Consider the following 16,010-nt stretch of genomic DNA (forward strand, 5'->3'; position numbering starts at 1 on the left):
TTATTTTTTTTTAAGAAATAGCACTAATGATGACTACACTGTTGCAGAGATTAGAAAGAATTTGATAACAGGTCCTCAATTACATAATCTAAAAAAAGTGACCAACATAGTGTAAATCATCATAGAGCTTAATATTTTGCATATGCTACTATCTTTAGTATTTGTCAGTATTTTTGTTTCCCTCTCTATTTTGAAATAAAGGAGGAAAACAATAAAGTGAATGCTAACTTTCCTTCTATTTCCTCTTAACTTTGTAAGACTGAAGTGAAACAATTGCTGTCATTATACAGGGACAAAGAATCTCCACTTTAGGGAGAGATCTTGCAAGAAATGTTGATTCAGACAAGGAAGAATCTGTGTTTATTGGTTGATTTAAACAGAAATGTTTGTAGCTGAGACTGGTTTTATATCAGAATACCTGTCCTCATTACTTTAAAAAAATGGCTTATAAAAGTGTTTGAAATGCTTAAGGAAGCAACTCCATTCCTTCATTCTTTATTATTTCCCTGGGAGCTAATTTTTGCATGATCACCTCAAAAAATTGCAAGCACTGGATACTCTTGAAAATGCAGGATTTTAATAAATCTGAAGTGAAATAAACCTGCCTGGTCCTCAGCATAATGTTTTTAACCATCATCACAGATTCATTCTAGTGGAATGGACTATTCATATGCAGAAATTGTAGTTACCACCTCAGCTTGTGGTGGTCTGAAAGTGGAATTCCCAGATTTAAATACCTAACTTTCCACAAACTGAGATAAAGAAAAATCTATGGGTTAAGCATTGATTAACAGAAATAATGAGTACTGGGGGATTATATTCTTTTCAAGGAAATCGGATATCTAGCCATCTTGGCATCAAAATATGATAATTCTTAAACAAGCTTCCTGTATTTTAATGCCATAATTTTTGTAGGCATCTAATGTGAAATATGGGCTTCTGGGGATGACAAGATCAGCTTCTACCACTTGGGGTAATACATAAGGCTCGCAGAGAGCATCTGTAGTGTCATATTAAGTGTATACCACTATCCCATCTACAAGAAGAAGAGAGGTGTAGTGAGAAACCTGTCAATGAAATGTATCTATTGAAAAATGAGGGTAGCAAGAAGCCTAACCATTTCAGTGAGATCCCTCTGAAATTGACACAAAGAGGATTGTACTTTAAACAGTAATATATTTCAACTTAACACACTTTTTCCATACATGATGCACAGAGATGCTTTTGCTTTTTCTGTGTCTACAGAAGAAATCTAGAAAGCTAGTTTGGACTAAACTCTTTGAACAGCTTCATCATGTTCAAGTTTAACCACTGAATGGTGGTTAAGTGCCATTTATGTCTCATAAAAGATCATCTCTTTACAGCTAAAAGAAAGTATTTGTAGCTTTTTCTGCAAGGGTATATCTTGCAATAAAAAAGGTTATTTCATTACTGGGCTCTGGCTGTCCTTGAATCTATAGTGTCCATAGTTCACAAAGCCCATCCATAATTTTGTTAATGATTCATTGAATTCAGTTTGGACAAACTGGAAACAGTCAAGGTGAATGGGAGTACCTAAGACGAACAGTTCCCTTTCCATTAGACAGCAAGAAGAAATTATCACTCCATCTTCCTTTTCTCTAAAAATGCCTTAAACTGCACAATTCAGATAAATAATGCTCCTAAACTGTAATTTCCAAGGAAGGATTACTGGCTGACAACATTTATTCAGAGCAATGTTCAAACACTAAACTCACACACATTCAGTCAGCAAGGCTTATTTTTTTTCTGCTAGAGACATGAAATAAAGCAGGAAGGGACTGTTTACTATGTACTCTTTGTGATGTCCAGGCTTCCTGTTTTCCAGCTGGCAAACAATGAGGGTTACATACCAACCACACTAACACAGGAGAGCAAATGAAAATTAAGTAATCAATACAGACAGCACAGGCACATGAACGACTATTTTAGGCTACTTCTTAATGCTCCAACATCATCCCCCTGAGATATATTTTCTCTTTATTATTCATCTGAAAGCTGGCAAATTAAAAAATGCATTTCCTGCCCACCACCCAAGGCCCTAAAACAAAATGCACGCAGCCAAATCCATAAGTAGAAACCAAACCTGCACTACTCCACGCTATCATCATAGGCTGCACATCATTTCAGCACTGTACCTTCAGATTAATCAATAGTGCAATGCTGCTTTAATTATCACTGGTTTTAGTATCCCTGGGGGCACCTTTTTTGCCCAATGTGACACGATCAATAAGCTTTCCTCAAATTAAAATAACAGAAAACTCCAGCAAATGGTGCTGAGGGGTAAAAACAGCTACGTATTGCAGAAGTTACAAACTATATTACATATCATTGCAAAGTAACACCATTTCACCCTTCCAAACTTTTTGTAGGAGCAGTCAGAGAGCTGTTCCAATGGACATGCCAACTTACTCTGAAGAACTCTTTGGTTGACCCTGAGTCCAGTGTCCCGTAAGCAATTTCAGTTTGCTTGGCAAGGTCTTCTGCACTTTCTATGGGTGAGACCATTCGCTCAACAGTCAAGAAAGCAGCGAGGTTAGCAGTGTAGGATGAAATAATGATGAGTGTGAAGAACCACCAGACACCTCCAACAATGCGACCTGAGAGGGATCTAAACATGAATAAGATAATGCACATTTTCCTGTCTCTTAAACCAGGAGGAGAGAGAGAGAAAGAGAGAAGGAACCATTATTGCTGAAAACGTATCATTAAGTAACAGTCAATGGGAGTTTGCATGTAAACACTGATAAATGCTTTTTCTCTTGAATCTTAATACGTACAGTACAGAGTCCACTGTGTTAATAAATATCATGCACACAGAGAAATTTGAATTCTCTTGAGCAGTAATCCCAGTGTTATTACTTCAAGAAATGCATAACAGCAAGAATTTTGTCTAAAGTACTGGATAGTTAATCTCTTTATGGATAAAGGAGTAAGGCATTGGTAGCTGCAAATCAGTAGCTTTCTCTGCTGCCTCTAGAAAGAAAAGACACAAATGGCTTTGCACATGGATTATGTTTGCTATAGGATTAAAATATTCCTGTCACCCAATTTCATTGAACATTCTACAAGCTACTGTAATAATTTGAACTTCCACATTTAAGAAGCCAGCATTTTGTGCTAACAGAGGTATTTATGTCAAGTAGAAAAATTATGTTTTCCATTTCATCTGTAATTTGATAAGAAGGCTATCGATGTACTGTACATCTGGTCTTAATTAGCAGCAGTTTTATTGCTACCTTCAATAACAGCAGAGTTAGGCCAATGCTGAACACTCAAAATCTCACTGTCAATGGCCAAAAAGAAGCTGTGTCTGATAGACTGGGACACAATGCTTAACTAAAAAATTGTAGTCACTGCACACTAAAGTTCCAGAACACCTTAAAAGGTTGAAAAATTCAGGACTGGGGTCATATACAACATCTGAGGGACCCACTACAGGGCATGGCTCAGCCATACTGCATGGTTTCCCAGAAACAGATGGTCAAATATTCTTTCTTATAGACAGTGATTTTCTGGAAGCAGCCCTGTAGAACTTAATAGGGAACATAAATGGGACACTCATTCATGCAAGGCAAATACTCATCACAATACTGTGCATTTCATAATTGTAATACAATGGAACTAATTTAGCAACAGCACAGCTCTTCTGGAATCAACTCGTTGGAATTGCCCCTGTGTATACCTGCTGTTTCTGAGGACTTTTTGTGGTTTATGCACACTGACATATGTAAAATAATAGTAATAAATAAAATTCAAAGCAGATTCTCTGCTGCCCTTGTCATAGCTATTAAAAAAGGAAAAAAAAAAATCAAATAGCTTCCTATATCAAAACAAATGAAAGAAGACTTTACGCTTCAGTGTAGAAGATAAAATGCAAATGTAAAAAGATTTGACACAAACCTTGGGGAAATATCACATCCTTGTTGCATAAAGGCACCCAGGGAAAACCAGAGGCTGTTGAATATGCCAAACTCATTTGGAGGCTGGTCACTGGGTCCTTCTTTCCCATCCTCTGGTTCTTCTGTGTGCCACTCATAGGGGCTAAATCTGCTAACTAGGAACAGGACCACACTGACACCAATGTAGGCAAAGACTATGCACATCCAGATCTCATACGCCAAAGGGTCCAAGAAGGAAAACACTCCTGGTTTAGATTTCTGGGGCTTTTTGATCATAATGGATATCCCCAAACTCATAAAAGGCTTAGAAAAATCAATGACCTCTTCTCGTACCAAAGTGATGGTCAGAGGCGCAACAGCAATCTCTGCTTTCTATAAAAAAAAAAAAAAAAAAAAAGAATTATAGATATATAGATTATTTTGAGTTGGTTTATACACTCAGCTAAGCAGCTAATTCCAAAGGCATGTCATTAACAACAGGACACTGTGGCTTAAATGTTCTTTATATAATATTTTTTGTTTCTTTTTATACATCTATATTTACTCAATGATTTTTACTATGCTTTTAATAAAACATATATTGCACAGTTTTATTTTACAGAACTGTAGAAACACAACTTTCTTTCTAAGGAGAAGTTTCATCTCTTATAGAGGTGGGCAACAACATAAGAATATAATTTTAGATATTTAGATTTAAAGTAAAGGAATTCATGGAAGAATGAAAAATGAGAATGACCCTGTTGTCACTGAACTTACAGACATTTTTTAATAAGATCCCAGAAACAGTAATTTTTTTATCATATTTTCATAAGACACAATCAATCTTTGAGGGAACCCAGTTCCTAGACTCAAATAAATTTCAAAGGTTATGAAGCAGTAAAGCTGATTAACTATTGCCATGATGCCACAAAGCTGCACGCAGTGGTCTTGAGGGAAAGACAGGCCAATAGGAATTAATCAGATTTTAAACAGTGAAAAAAGGCAAACATACAGAAAATAGCTATGCAAAAACATGCAATAAAAGGATAAAAACTGTGCAGAATCCATTCCCATTAGAAACAGGAATAATTTTTAATTTTTCTCCAATATGTTTTTAGAATGAAGATACCATTCTGGAATGAATTGTTTTCAATGATGATGGCGATTACAGCTGCTAACAATGATGTCTGCATGAACTAGAAGATATTACAGCTCTGCTAATGGGTCATTTTTGTCATTAGGGACTCAACATTACATTAAGGTTTGCTCCTTGACTTGCCTGGTTTGCCTTATTTTACACCAAAGCTGTCACTACAGCAGTACAGAGGAACAGAGACAAAAGATGCACCAGTGGGAGGGGAACAGAAGCAGAAGCTACTCAGATCTCTCCTGTTCATCTGTGTGATGCTGTACCTAGGCAGATTCACAGAGCAGAGCCCACAGAGCAGATTCACAGATCACTCTGTGATCAGGGTGGACTTGATACAGTTTATGGGAGACGAGAGTAATTCAGTGAATTTTGAGAACATTCGTTGTTGGCTGCTTGTAAGGGAGACTTGCAATATGCCTTCTGCAGTGGCATTGCCCTGCTTCAGGTCTCAATATATGAGATAATCGCCCTATATTTACCCCACCCAAGGCCCAGTCATCTTCACAGGCACAATTAAGAGCTATTCACAAATCTCCATAAGTGAACTGTTTAAATTTAATTTCCTAGACATTTAGTTGGCCCAAATTCATCTTATGGGGTAGCATCTTCAGAGGCAGCACATAGCCCATGGTTGAGCAAGCATTTTAGGCACGTTTATCTTTTAGGATGTTCTTAAGTATATCCATGTAAGATATACAAGGATATATTTAAATACCATAAAATTTCAATGAGTTTAAGCATGTGGAAATGAAGGATGTGCTTAAATAGTTTAATCTAAATGTTACATAAATAGTTTATGTGATAAAGAAAAAAGAATTTGAAATACAGGCATTCTCATAATCTCACAACCTTGAAACAGATAATTACCTTTAAAATAATATGCTTTTGATATTTTCTACATTGTTATACTGAGCTATATATATTTTATGGAATTTACTTTCAAACTAATTCAATGAAGTTGAAATTTAAATCCATTTCAAGTAGCTGTATAATTTTGAATAATTCAAAAGAACTGGCTCATTCCAGTGCATTTGCCCAAACATGCAAATTTGTATTGAAACGATTATGTATTAGTCATCAGATTATATCTGTCATTCTGAAATAGTTGTGATGCAAACACTTATCATCTTAGTTTTATGTAAAGATATTCTAGTTTAAGCAACACAATTAAAATTACAATTTTGCAAGCACACCAGAAATTATCTCTGTTGTTAATGTCTTGGGTAAACACTATGATAACGTTGCTAATTCTCTGAATTTTAATATAAATTCTGTAATACAAGGCTTTTTTTAGAAATTTGGCTTCTTGAAGTCTTGTTATTACATAAGTCTGAAAGATATTTTATGAAGACAGGAAATATATAAAGAAAAATATAGTGTGAAATATATTTTAAAATATGCTGAACATTGTCAAGTAAATTTGGTTTCTGTAGTCTGATGACAGTAGGATTGTTTGGTCTACGGATCTTGCTGCATATTTTTGTGTTTCATCTCACTCATAAACAGTTTTTCTAGAAGGAGGGTTTTCCTCCTTAGAGTCAATGTCTTTTATATTACTAAATTTCAGCTACTGTGAATGTCTAATGTGGAGTCCTTGAAATGAATTAACTGAGAGGGAAACTGCAATCTATTCTAGTCTTCTCTTTATTCATCACACAGTCACATGTCATTAACACAGTGTAAATTATAGACCTGGTCATTGGTCTTCAAAAGTGTCAGCAAATACTTCTCTTTCGTGTCTGCAGATTGCTGCAGGAGTTGAACTTTGGATCCTTAAGGGCTGTTAGCTGTGATGATGTGCAGTGGGAAAGAGACAGCATCATTTTAGTGTGAAAGGCCTAATTAGCACACTGCAAATTGTAGGTGAAACACTGGATAAGATTCATTTTACCAAAATTAGATACTTACAGATTAGAGACAGAACTAGAACTACACCAGAACCAGCTGCCTACACTACTCTATGGAGTTAGAGAGGAGAAATATTAACTTACACCATTTCATTGTGACAGTGATCTTATGTCAGATTATTCCTAACGTAGATAAACCTGTTTATGCTAATGAATGTAAAGGACAGTACACACTGAGGTCACAACTGGAGCTAAACCGGAACCAAATTGGACCAAATAATTGGAAAAAGTGCAGCCTCCTCAATTTGATCATATTATTTATTATTTTTGTAAAACTACTGTGTGCCACATTAAAGCCAAAGTAAGTTCTTTGTTGTTGAAACCTATACCATGGGCATTTGTACTTTGCCCAGTAATGTTCACTATATAATTGAGGATTTAAATGATTAACAATGTATCAATGGTGTAAACAGTTCATGATCTTGTTTCAAATGAAATCTGTTTTGAAAAAGGTGAATGATATTTCACACTTGAAGCAACTGCATCTTTAACAGCATTTCAATCAAAGATGCACCACTCCAAGTACAGATGGATTCTGGATCTTTATGATACTGGGTAAGATTAAGTCTGATGGCAAAAGACTTCTACTTTTCCAGAACATATTACTGTAACTACAAGAATAAAATCTATCCTTGGTACAAGCTGTAGGAAGGTGGTTAACCTAACTGAGAAAAGTCACACAGCAAGTCATTTCAACTTGAGAAGCTTAGGGCTCCTCAGATTTTAAACAGCAGTGAGGAGTGACCTTTCATGTTAGGCAGTGAAAGAAGAGCATGCAGGGTCAGAAGAATGAATATTTAACTGAAGCTGACTGTTGGTGTATTTGGAAAACAGTATTTCATCCCCACTCTTTTGGGAGGTTGATAGTGAGGGCTATACAACCCCACATGGACTACTGCACCAGGCATTTGGATAGACTAAGGAAAAATTACTTACATTTCCTGGTACTTTTTAATAAAGAAAACAGGAAAATAAGCACCCCCTTGGCCTCTGACCTTCTGTACAGTCATAGCAAAACTGAACACCACAGCACTTCACACACTATTTCCCCTGGGACACAATGGAGTGACAGCTCCAGAGTTTAGGTGACATCTGAGCTGCTCTGTGCATTGTCTGAAGGTGTCCAGTGACCAGAATGACCAAAGGTGTATATGGCTCTAAAATGGGCACACCTGTGCACTATTAGTGACATGGATGGGGATAAGCAGCTTTGGGGGGCAGTGTAAATGGCAGGAGAAGAGGGGAGACTTTTGTGTGGCACAGGAAAGGATCGACCTCACTGTCCAGTGTTAACTGTCTGTTAATCCTGTAATGTGGTTGGGAATTAGAATCTTTAAAATGTTTCCCCAATGGACTGTCTTGTTAACTTGCTAATTCAATTGCAAATTCTGTCCCAATCCTGGCTGCACACAAAAATCACTGCTTGAAGCACAGCCAACCACTCAGAGTACAGTGTTTATGATTTAGGGATCTACCAGAGAAGATGAATATCCTCTTATAACACAGCTTTGCAGGAAAGTCTTTGGCTGACTGATTTTTCTGCTTTCTCTATATGGAATAGGCCAGGGAACCTGATGTTCTGTAAATCATCTGGCAAGAACTCAAGGAAATTGCAAGGAGGATGCTCTTCATGGATTCCCTACAGAAATTTTAAGCAGCAAACTTTTATAAGTTAATAGGAAGAACAATTCTTTTAAAGCTACACCTGTAAAAGTATATTAAACATCCCTGGAGCTCTTGGCCTTAAGGTCAGCTGGCACAGGATGATGGTCTGTGTCACTGTCATGAAAGTTCTAAATCAGGATGGCTACATTCAAGCTGCTAATATGGAATGGTCTTTCCTCCATGCTGCTGTCCATCTGTCCTCCAGAATTATTTTGGAGAGTAATTATGGGTCAAAAATATAGCAGGGACCATTGTTTCAATTTAAGTGTTAGGCAAACAAGTTTCAGTGCCCAGGGACATTCTGTAGTACTCTGGTATACTGGGACAGATAAAGCCCAAGAGAGCCTTTGGACAGTACAGCAAATATAGTAAGTGACAGCAGACTTTTTTCAAGAAATAGACAAACAGCCACCTCCAAGAGCTTTGCTGGGATCATTTCCAGAGCTCAGTTCAGACTCACAATCAGACTGCATCCTTCCTAAATGGGTAGATGCGTAGAAGCTTTTAACATTGGCCATCAAAACTTTAAAGAGCCTTCATCTCATTCTTTTCCATGACAAAACCCAAAGTGTTGGCCATGTATTCCTGGATGAGTTGCAGGTGATCTGCAACAAGTTCCTCATGCCTGTGAGTTTTGCTGCTTTCAGCTCTGTTAACAGCTACAGTCCACATGGCTGCAGTGGCATGGAACTCTGTGCCAGCTTCCTAATGGCAACTGGTACTTCAGACCAGCACTGCAGCAGCTTGGGCTGGTTGAGGTGAATATTTTAAGATTAATAAAAGAGAAAGAAATCCCAGACTCGAAACTAAAGTGCAATTTCAAGTTGCCTCTATAGTTTCCAATGATTGTTGCTTATCTTAAAAGTCTGCCTTAATTCTGAATTGCTTCATTGTGTACTTGTCTGCAGTGGTTTGTTACCTATTTAATGAATGATGGAGGATTCTCTGTTTCTCAAACTAGACCTAGAGTAGACCTAGAGTCCTATCTTTTAAAAAACTATGTGTCCACCATTCCATGAAAACAAATAAATGAGTTATATTCTTCTCAACTAAATTTTACTGTGTATCAGGAGATGGTGTCTAACACTAGCTTTAACACTAATGAAATTTTAAGGGATATGCAAACTATGGATGTTCTAATGTTACAAGGTACTAGTTGAATAAATAGTAGACTTTGCATGGCACTATTTGATTTTCTCTTGAAAATAAATGAAAGCACAGAGATCTGAAACAGAATTCTGTTTCTTTTCTGTGACCCCAAAATGCAGATATACATCCTATTTTATTACTAATAATAGGATAAATTAAATCCTGCTTCAAAAATTGGTATGCTTACCCCATAAACAAGTTCTCCCACCATCCCATTCCAGATTTTTGTCTCTGGATCCCTTGCTCCATATTTTCCATCAGGAACAATGGCAATTTTGTACTTGATACCAATATGCTTTGCAATTTCTGATGCCAGATCTACACAGTAGCCTTCAAACTTGTCATTCCCTTCAAACGTATCATGGTTTTTCTTGAACATAACATATGGGGCTTCCTATAATGAAAGAAGTAGAACTGTAAAGGAGAAGTATAAAGCATAAACTCTGAAAAGCAGTATGTCATCTACTGACTAAACAACACACATTTTATCACAAGTTCATGTATACTATAAGAACATTTAAATTAAAATCTATGAACAGAAATCATTCTGGAAAGGTATACGATTGACACAGGAATTTGTCTCATAGGATTCACAAGATTTATCAACCTTGCAAATTATAAGTACACAATTTATTGAAAAATACATATAAATTTTACTTTGTTTTAAATCAAAACCTTAGAGCAGTATACACGAAAATTAAAGCATGAATGGTGGTTGAACCTATACTATCCAAAAGACTGTGGGATAAGGCAAGGTGTGATTTACACTTTTGACTTCAGTAAGTAAAAATGTCCTTTAATATAGTGTGACTACTGCCTGTGTAATTTCAGATGTGCAGCCTGAATGATTTGTTTTCTTGGGGGTTAGAATGCAGTTATTAAGAGGCTACATACATTTCAGTGAGAACATAGAAATATGTTCTTGAGGAAACATGTATCTTCCCCTTCAAATAAACAGTGCAGATTCTGCAAGGTCTTTCAGGATGAATCTAAGCCATATGCATGGACTAGGATGGACACTGACTACATGCTGCATGAAAAAGATTATATTTGGTTGGTGAGAAAACATCTGTCTTGAAAAGTGGATCTTACATTCCTGGTATAAACGATGCTATCACAATAGTGAACATTACGTGACTAGAAAACCAAGATAATAATGGGACAACTTTTTTGTTTTGTGTGGATTCAGACTGCAGAAATCATTACGTAAAACTTTATTTTCTGGCGTTATTTTAAATTGCTTCACACAGTTCAAATTCATAGCCAGTTCCAGACAATGTACTTGTCATTAATGTCACTCTTTGTTTGAATTTACATCACAAAATACTGGCAAATTAAGTTTTCTCTTTGCTGGCCCTGGAAAAAATTTTTTGACACTGATCTTGGTAGTGCTCTGCCCTATTTGCACCTCTCCTACATAAATAATTAGTGCAAAAATAAATATAATATGTTTAAATGTATGTGTAAGTCTGAAAATGTCTGCTTCATTGAAACTGTATCAACATCAGCTGTAAGCAACAGCAACTTTGTAACCTCTACTGGGTGTTTAACAATGGAGGGTAAGTGACATTCTGTGAGCAACAAGCAGACTGAATCAACCAATGCCAAATTTTTCAGTGTATCAGGTAAATTTTTCCTTTCAGATACCACTATGCATCCCCTCCAAGCAGGGTATGGATCCTCCCAACAGAACAACTTGATAGTGAGCCTGAGTAGTAGCTTTGATATACTATTAAAACGTGGAAAGGCAGAGAAATATAAAAGATATTATATGTAAGAAGCACTACTCCTTTTACTTATGTAAATTTACTCTTTGTGGTAACTACCAAGGATCCATCTCCATATAAGGATGGCAGAGTGAAGCTTTGTGTGGTGTGAATGGAGAAAGTTGTTCAGTTTGTTTATTTAAATATGAGATAAATGTCTCAGATTAAATTAAACACAGTTTGTGAATGGGGAAGTGCTCGTATTTCCTTAAAGACAGACTCAGGTTCCAAAGCACTGCAGGAATGTTTCACTCTCAGGTGTGTTCTCAGAACACCTTTCCTTTCCTCACCTCCTCCTTATGTTCTTCTCTGCTATGGACATTCCTCTTTAGGCCACAGTCCCGTAGCAGTAATTCAGTGTTGAAGACCACTAAAGCTTTATGGCCATTGCTTCAGCTAAGGAACCACACAACATAGAAAAGCATTCACAGTGATCTCTTCCAAAGTCAAACCCTGTCTGATGACCTGGTTCCTTCTATATATAAATGCCCAGGGAAATCTGAGGATCACAAGAGCACACTGTCCCATTCTTGAGGACATAGGTATAACCACTGCAGGGCTAAGGATGGCCATGGCCAACTAAAACTCAGGCAATCACAAGACAAGCAGTTACCATCCTGATGTGTGTGTCTTTAAGCACTGAGAAGACCACTGAGCTACAGCATTAACTACTGCTGTGATGCAATGAAATGCTTTTACCCATACAGCGTTCATATCTTCAAATGAAAACTGCTGAGTATTACTGAGTATTATTAGTACCCAGTACTGCTGAGTATTATTATAACTGCATCATATTTTTGTATTCCTATCCCCAGTTAAATCTCAACTTAATTTCAACTTATAGAGGGAGGGAGAAGAGCAGGGAAGGGGTCCTGCCCTCTTTTTGAAGCAGATCTTGATTTTTTGGCACATGAATCAAATGTTTCTCCATCACGTAGGCTTTTTGTTCCCATAAGAGGAAAACTCAAAATACGTGTTTTTCTACATATACTACTACATAAAAAAAAAAAAAAAAAAACAAACCTAAAAAAAAAGTTAGACTAAACAGAAGTTAAAAATGCTATTCTCCTGACTGTGATTTAGCCAACTGTTAGCTAGAAATGCAACCAAGCCTTGTCCAGTATGGTCTCTCCTCACATGCTTCAGTTACACTTTCTTGATGAATCTCAAAAGCAATTTTGTTTTTTAAAGACCAGAGTTAGTGACTGCTACCTCTTCTGATTCAGCCTTTCTTAGAAATCCAAATCCAGAGGCATTCAATCAAAGTCATAGCAGGATATAACAATTGTGGTGAGGAACACAAAGCAGACAGTCACAGAGGAGACCAGGTCACTCTGCTCCTTCTCCCAAAACTCAGACACTGGGCTTCTGCCCACCCCTCATCACTGAGACAGGCCTGCTACAAAAAAACATTTCAACTGCCTCTGCACAGCAAAGAAAGGTGACAGATGCCTTATTTTGCCTGCTACAGGCAAAATAAACTTTACCTCTCCTCCTTTGAGTTCTGTGAGGACATGCAGGGAGATTCAGCACTGCCCTGGGTTGTGCAAGCAGCAGCAACCCCATCCAGTGGAGGGACCACCAGCTGAAAACTGAGAAAACCTGGGTCCTGCCACCTATCTGCTGGGTGACTTGGAGGAGTGACATTGGCTCCCCCCACACCCACTTCTCTTTCTATGCATTCTGAGCTTACTGATCGAAATACGACAAGGCACATCTCTTATAATGCAATTATGTTATAGAGTTAAGTAGTTCCTCTTGCTGTGGCTGCTTTAAAAGAAGCAGAAATTGAGTGAGATCTGTCAGTGTGAAACAATACAATTCAAAATAATGGAACACCTACACATTTTGCTTACACATGTGGCCCTTTCCAGCCTACCTATTTTACACAGAATGCATTGCAGTTTCCAATAAATTTCTACACAACAGTTTCTACACAATTGCTAAATAATGAAAGTTGTATTTTCAAGGAACAATTAGATAGGGTGGATTTGAGTAGGACTGAATGTGGCTTTATTATACAGGCTGTTCCCTAAACAAAAACAAAAACAAAAAACCCCCCCCAAAACCCCGGTATAACTAATTTTACATTTTGTCCATTTCAGAATTTGAGGGTGTTTCAAACAAATATGGTGTGCAGATGTTATTATAATAACATCAGGACAATGAAAGGCAAGATTCACTTCTTTGCTAACAAATAACTTAAAAAGATGAACTTGCAAGGTTAGTCATGAAATATCTGAACTGATCAATAGCATGGTCTTAGCCATATCCTGATGCTCTTTTCTAGCTGTGGCTAAAAAATGTGTTGGGGTTTTTTTTTCTGTATAATCTATTAAAATAGCATTTTTCTAAATTAGTAGTACTGTCAGTGGAACCATTGTAATACAAAGATATCAGAGATGCAAGATACCTGTGGAGAGGTAATATCTTCTAGTAGATCAGCGGAAATAGCTGAGAACAGTAGGTATATTTTTTCACTGTTTCCAGTTATAGCATCTTGTCTACTGAAAATATTACTTCTCCCCACCATCTCTGTGTTTACTAAATTTTTTTAACTATAAACTCTTAATCTACTGATGTAAAGCACAGGTTTGACTTAACTGCTGAATGAGGTTTGATACCACAATATTTGCAAGATTTACACTGTGTAATAGCATTCTATGGTGTAGCAAATCAAGGGAAAGTCCACATTGAAATGATCAATGAGTAGCACAGAACAGACAGTTGAAATGGTGCAAGCTTTACTTATATAATTCACATTTTTATAACAATACTTAACATTTGTAAATACAAGTTGATGTCTGCAACAATTACCTTTATAGATGTAAACAAATCATTCCAACACATTGCCATAAATTCATGTGTACAATAAAATGCTCACAACTGATGGTTCATACTATAAGGGAAGCTGGAGAAGATAACTAACTCAAATACCAAACAGACCTATGTTTGGTTTTTCTAGTCTAACATTAATTTCCAAATCTTTAAACATTGCAAAAATAATTTGCAAAAGTGACAAATATTTGTGCAAGGAAATGTCTCATTTTTGAAGAGGAGCAGCACACATTATCACACTTTATTCTGAAAGAAACTTCTGTAAATATCAATGGAAGGCTTTTTGGCTTTTGTGGCTTTGTTTTGTTTTGCTTTGTTTGTTTGCTTGTTTGTTTGTTTTTTTCTGAATAAAGTGTCCAGGATTCGGTTTGAAGTCTTTATCCTTGTCATGCAACAAACTTGATTTTTTACTCCAGTATAGTAAATAATTTCATTAATAAAATTTCTAATGAAAAAATATCTTTCTATTATGTGAAGGTTATAGTCAGCATTTTTGAGGTAAGATTCAATCAAGAGTGTATCAGTCATAATAATGAGGGTGGTTCTGAGCCACCTATTGAGGGTTATTTGTGACCTGGGATACCCTACAGTAACCTGCTTGACTTCCAAGGGCCATTCTATATGTCCCTTGTGCTGGCCCTTTTTGGATGGGTCTGATACCCTCAGTGTTAGGTATCCATCTATATGCCATTGAATCAGTTTCTAAATTCTTGTGGACTTTGATGGGAAGTTACATACTGGGGGCACAGCTTAACTCTACATGCCTGAAACAACAGACAATGGCTGAGACTTCCAGATGGGATGGTCATATGTGTGTGAGAGTTAAGTGTCAATCTGCTAGTATAAGAAACGAGGGTAGACCAAATATCCTAGAGTGTCTTAAATGTCATTGAGTGCTTTTAAGTGGGCAACGGAATCAATACTCTTGGTAAAGTCATCTGTATTTAGGTGACTCAGTCATGAACTGGCTCCTAACCCTTGAAGCTTAATTTACCAACACCAAGACTCTTTCATTAAATTATTGAGCTGGAAGCCACAATGCAGCTGCAGCTCATGGACATCAAGCTTTTGTGCTAAGATGTTTTTTGTGACTTTTAAGTGTTGCACTCTCAGAGCAGATACAGAATTCTCTGTATCATTAAATTAATTAGAGAGTACTCCCCTGTATTCTACCTCAACAACTTTTCACCATTGTTCTGAACTTGCTAAATTAGAGATGACCATTCTTCCTAGTTGGTGAAGTCACCCACTGTACCTTAGTGTTAGAGAAGGGCTGCACATGGCATCCTTTCTCCAGTCATACATTGAGCCTATTGTACACCTGGAGGTCTCAATATCCTCTAAAGGAAATACTTCTGCATGCAGAGAGAAAATCTGTTCTTTCCAAAGAGCCAGATGTGCAGGAGGCTGTGTGCCACAAGAGGTGCAGGACACAGATCTCTCCCAGGAACTATAAAAAGCAGGGCTGCACAGCAGCTGGCAGAGTAAAATGCATCAGTTGCCCCTGCTGCCACCTCTCTCTATGTTGCTCCTCCACATGACTTATCAGAGGTAGGTTGAGTGTCTATGTAATAACCCAAAACTGTGAAATAATTTCTGCATGATCTCACTATATTACAAATGAACATAACATTTT

General features: G+C 37.0%; 1 protein-coding gene across 2 annotated transcripts in view; it reads right to left on the minus strand.

Moving 5' to 3' along the window:
• GRIA4 (glutamate ionotropic receptor AMPA type subunit 4) overlaps positions 1 to 16,010 on the minus strand; it is a 217,168-nt gene that overhangs the window by 43,762 nt on the left and 157,396 nt on the right. For both annotated transcript variants that reach the window (XM_008502357.2, XM_008502358.2), the window contains exons 10-12: positions 9,958 to 10,164; positions 3,922 to 4,292; positions 2,431 to 2,629 (exon numbers count right to left, since the gene is read on the minus strand). In XM_008502357.2, the coding sequence (XP_008500579.2) occupies positions 2,431 to 2,629; positions 3,922 to 4,292; positions 9,958 to 10,164 (777 nt within the window). The remainder of the gene's footprint in view (positions 1 to 2,430; positions 2,630 to 3,921; positions 4,293 to 9,957; positions 10,165 to 16,010) is intronic.

Source organism: Calypte anna, chromosome 1 (assembly GCF_003957555.1).
Source record: "Calypte anna isolate BGI_N300 chromosome 1, bCalAnn1_v1.p, whole genome shotgun sequence".
NCBI classification, from domain to species: domain Eukaryota; kingdom Metazoa; phylum Chordata; class Aves; order Apodiformes; family Trochilidae; genus Calypte; species Calypte anna.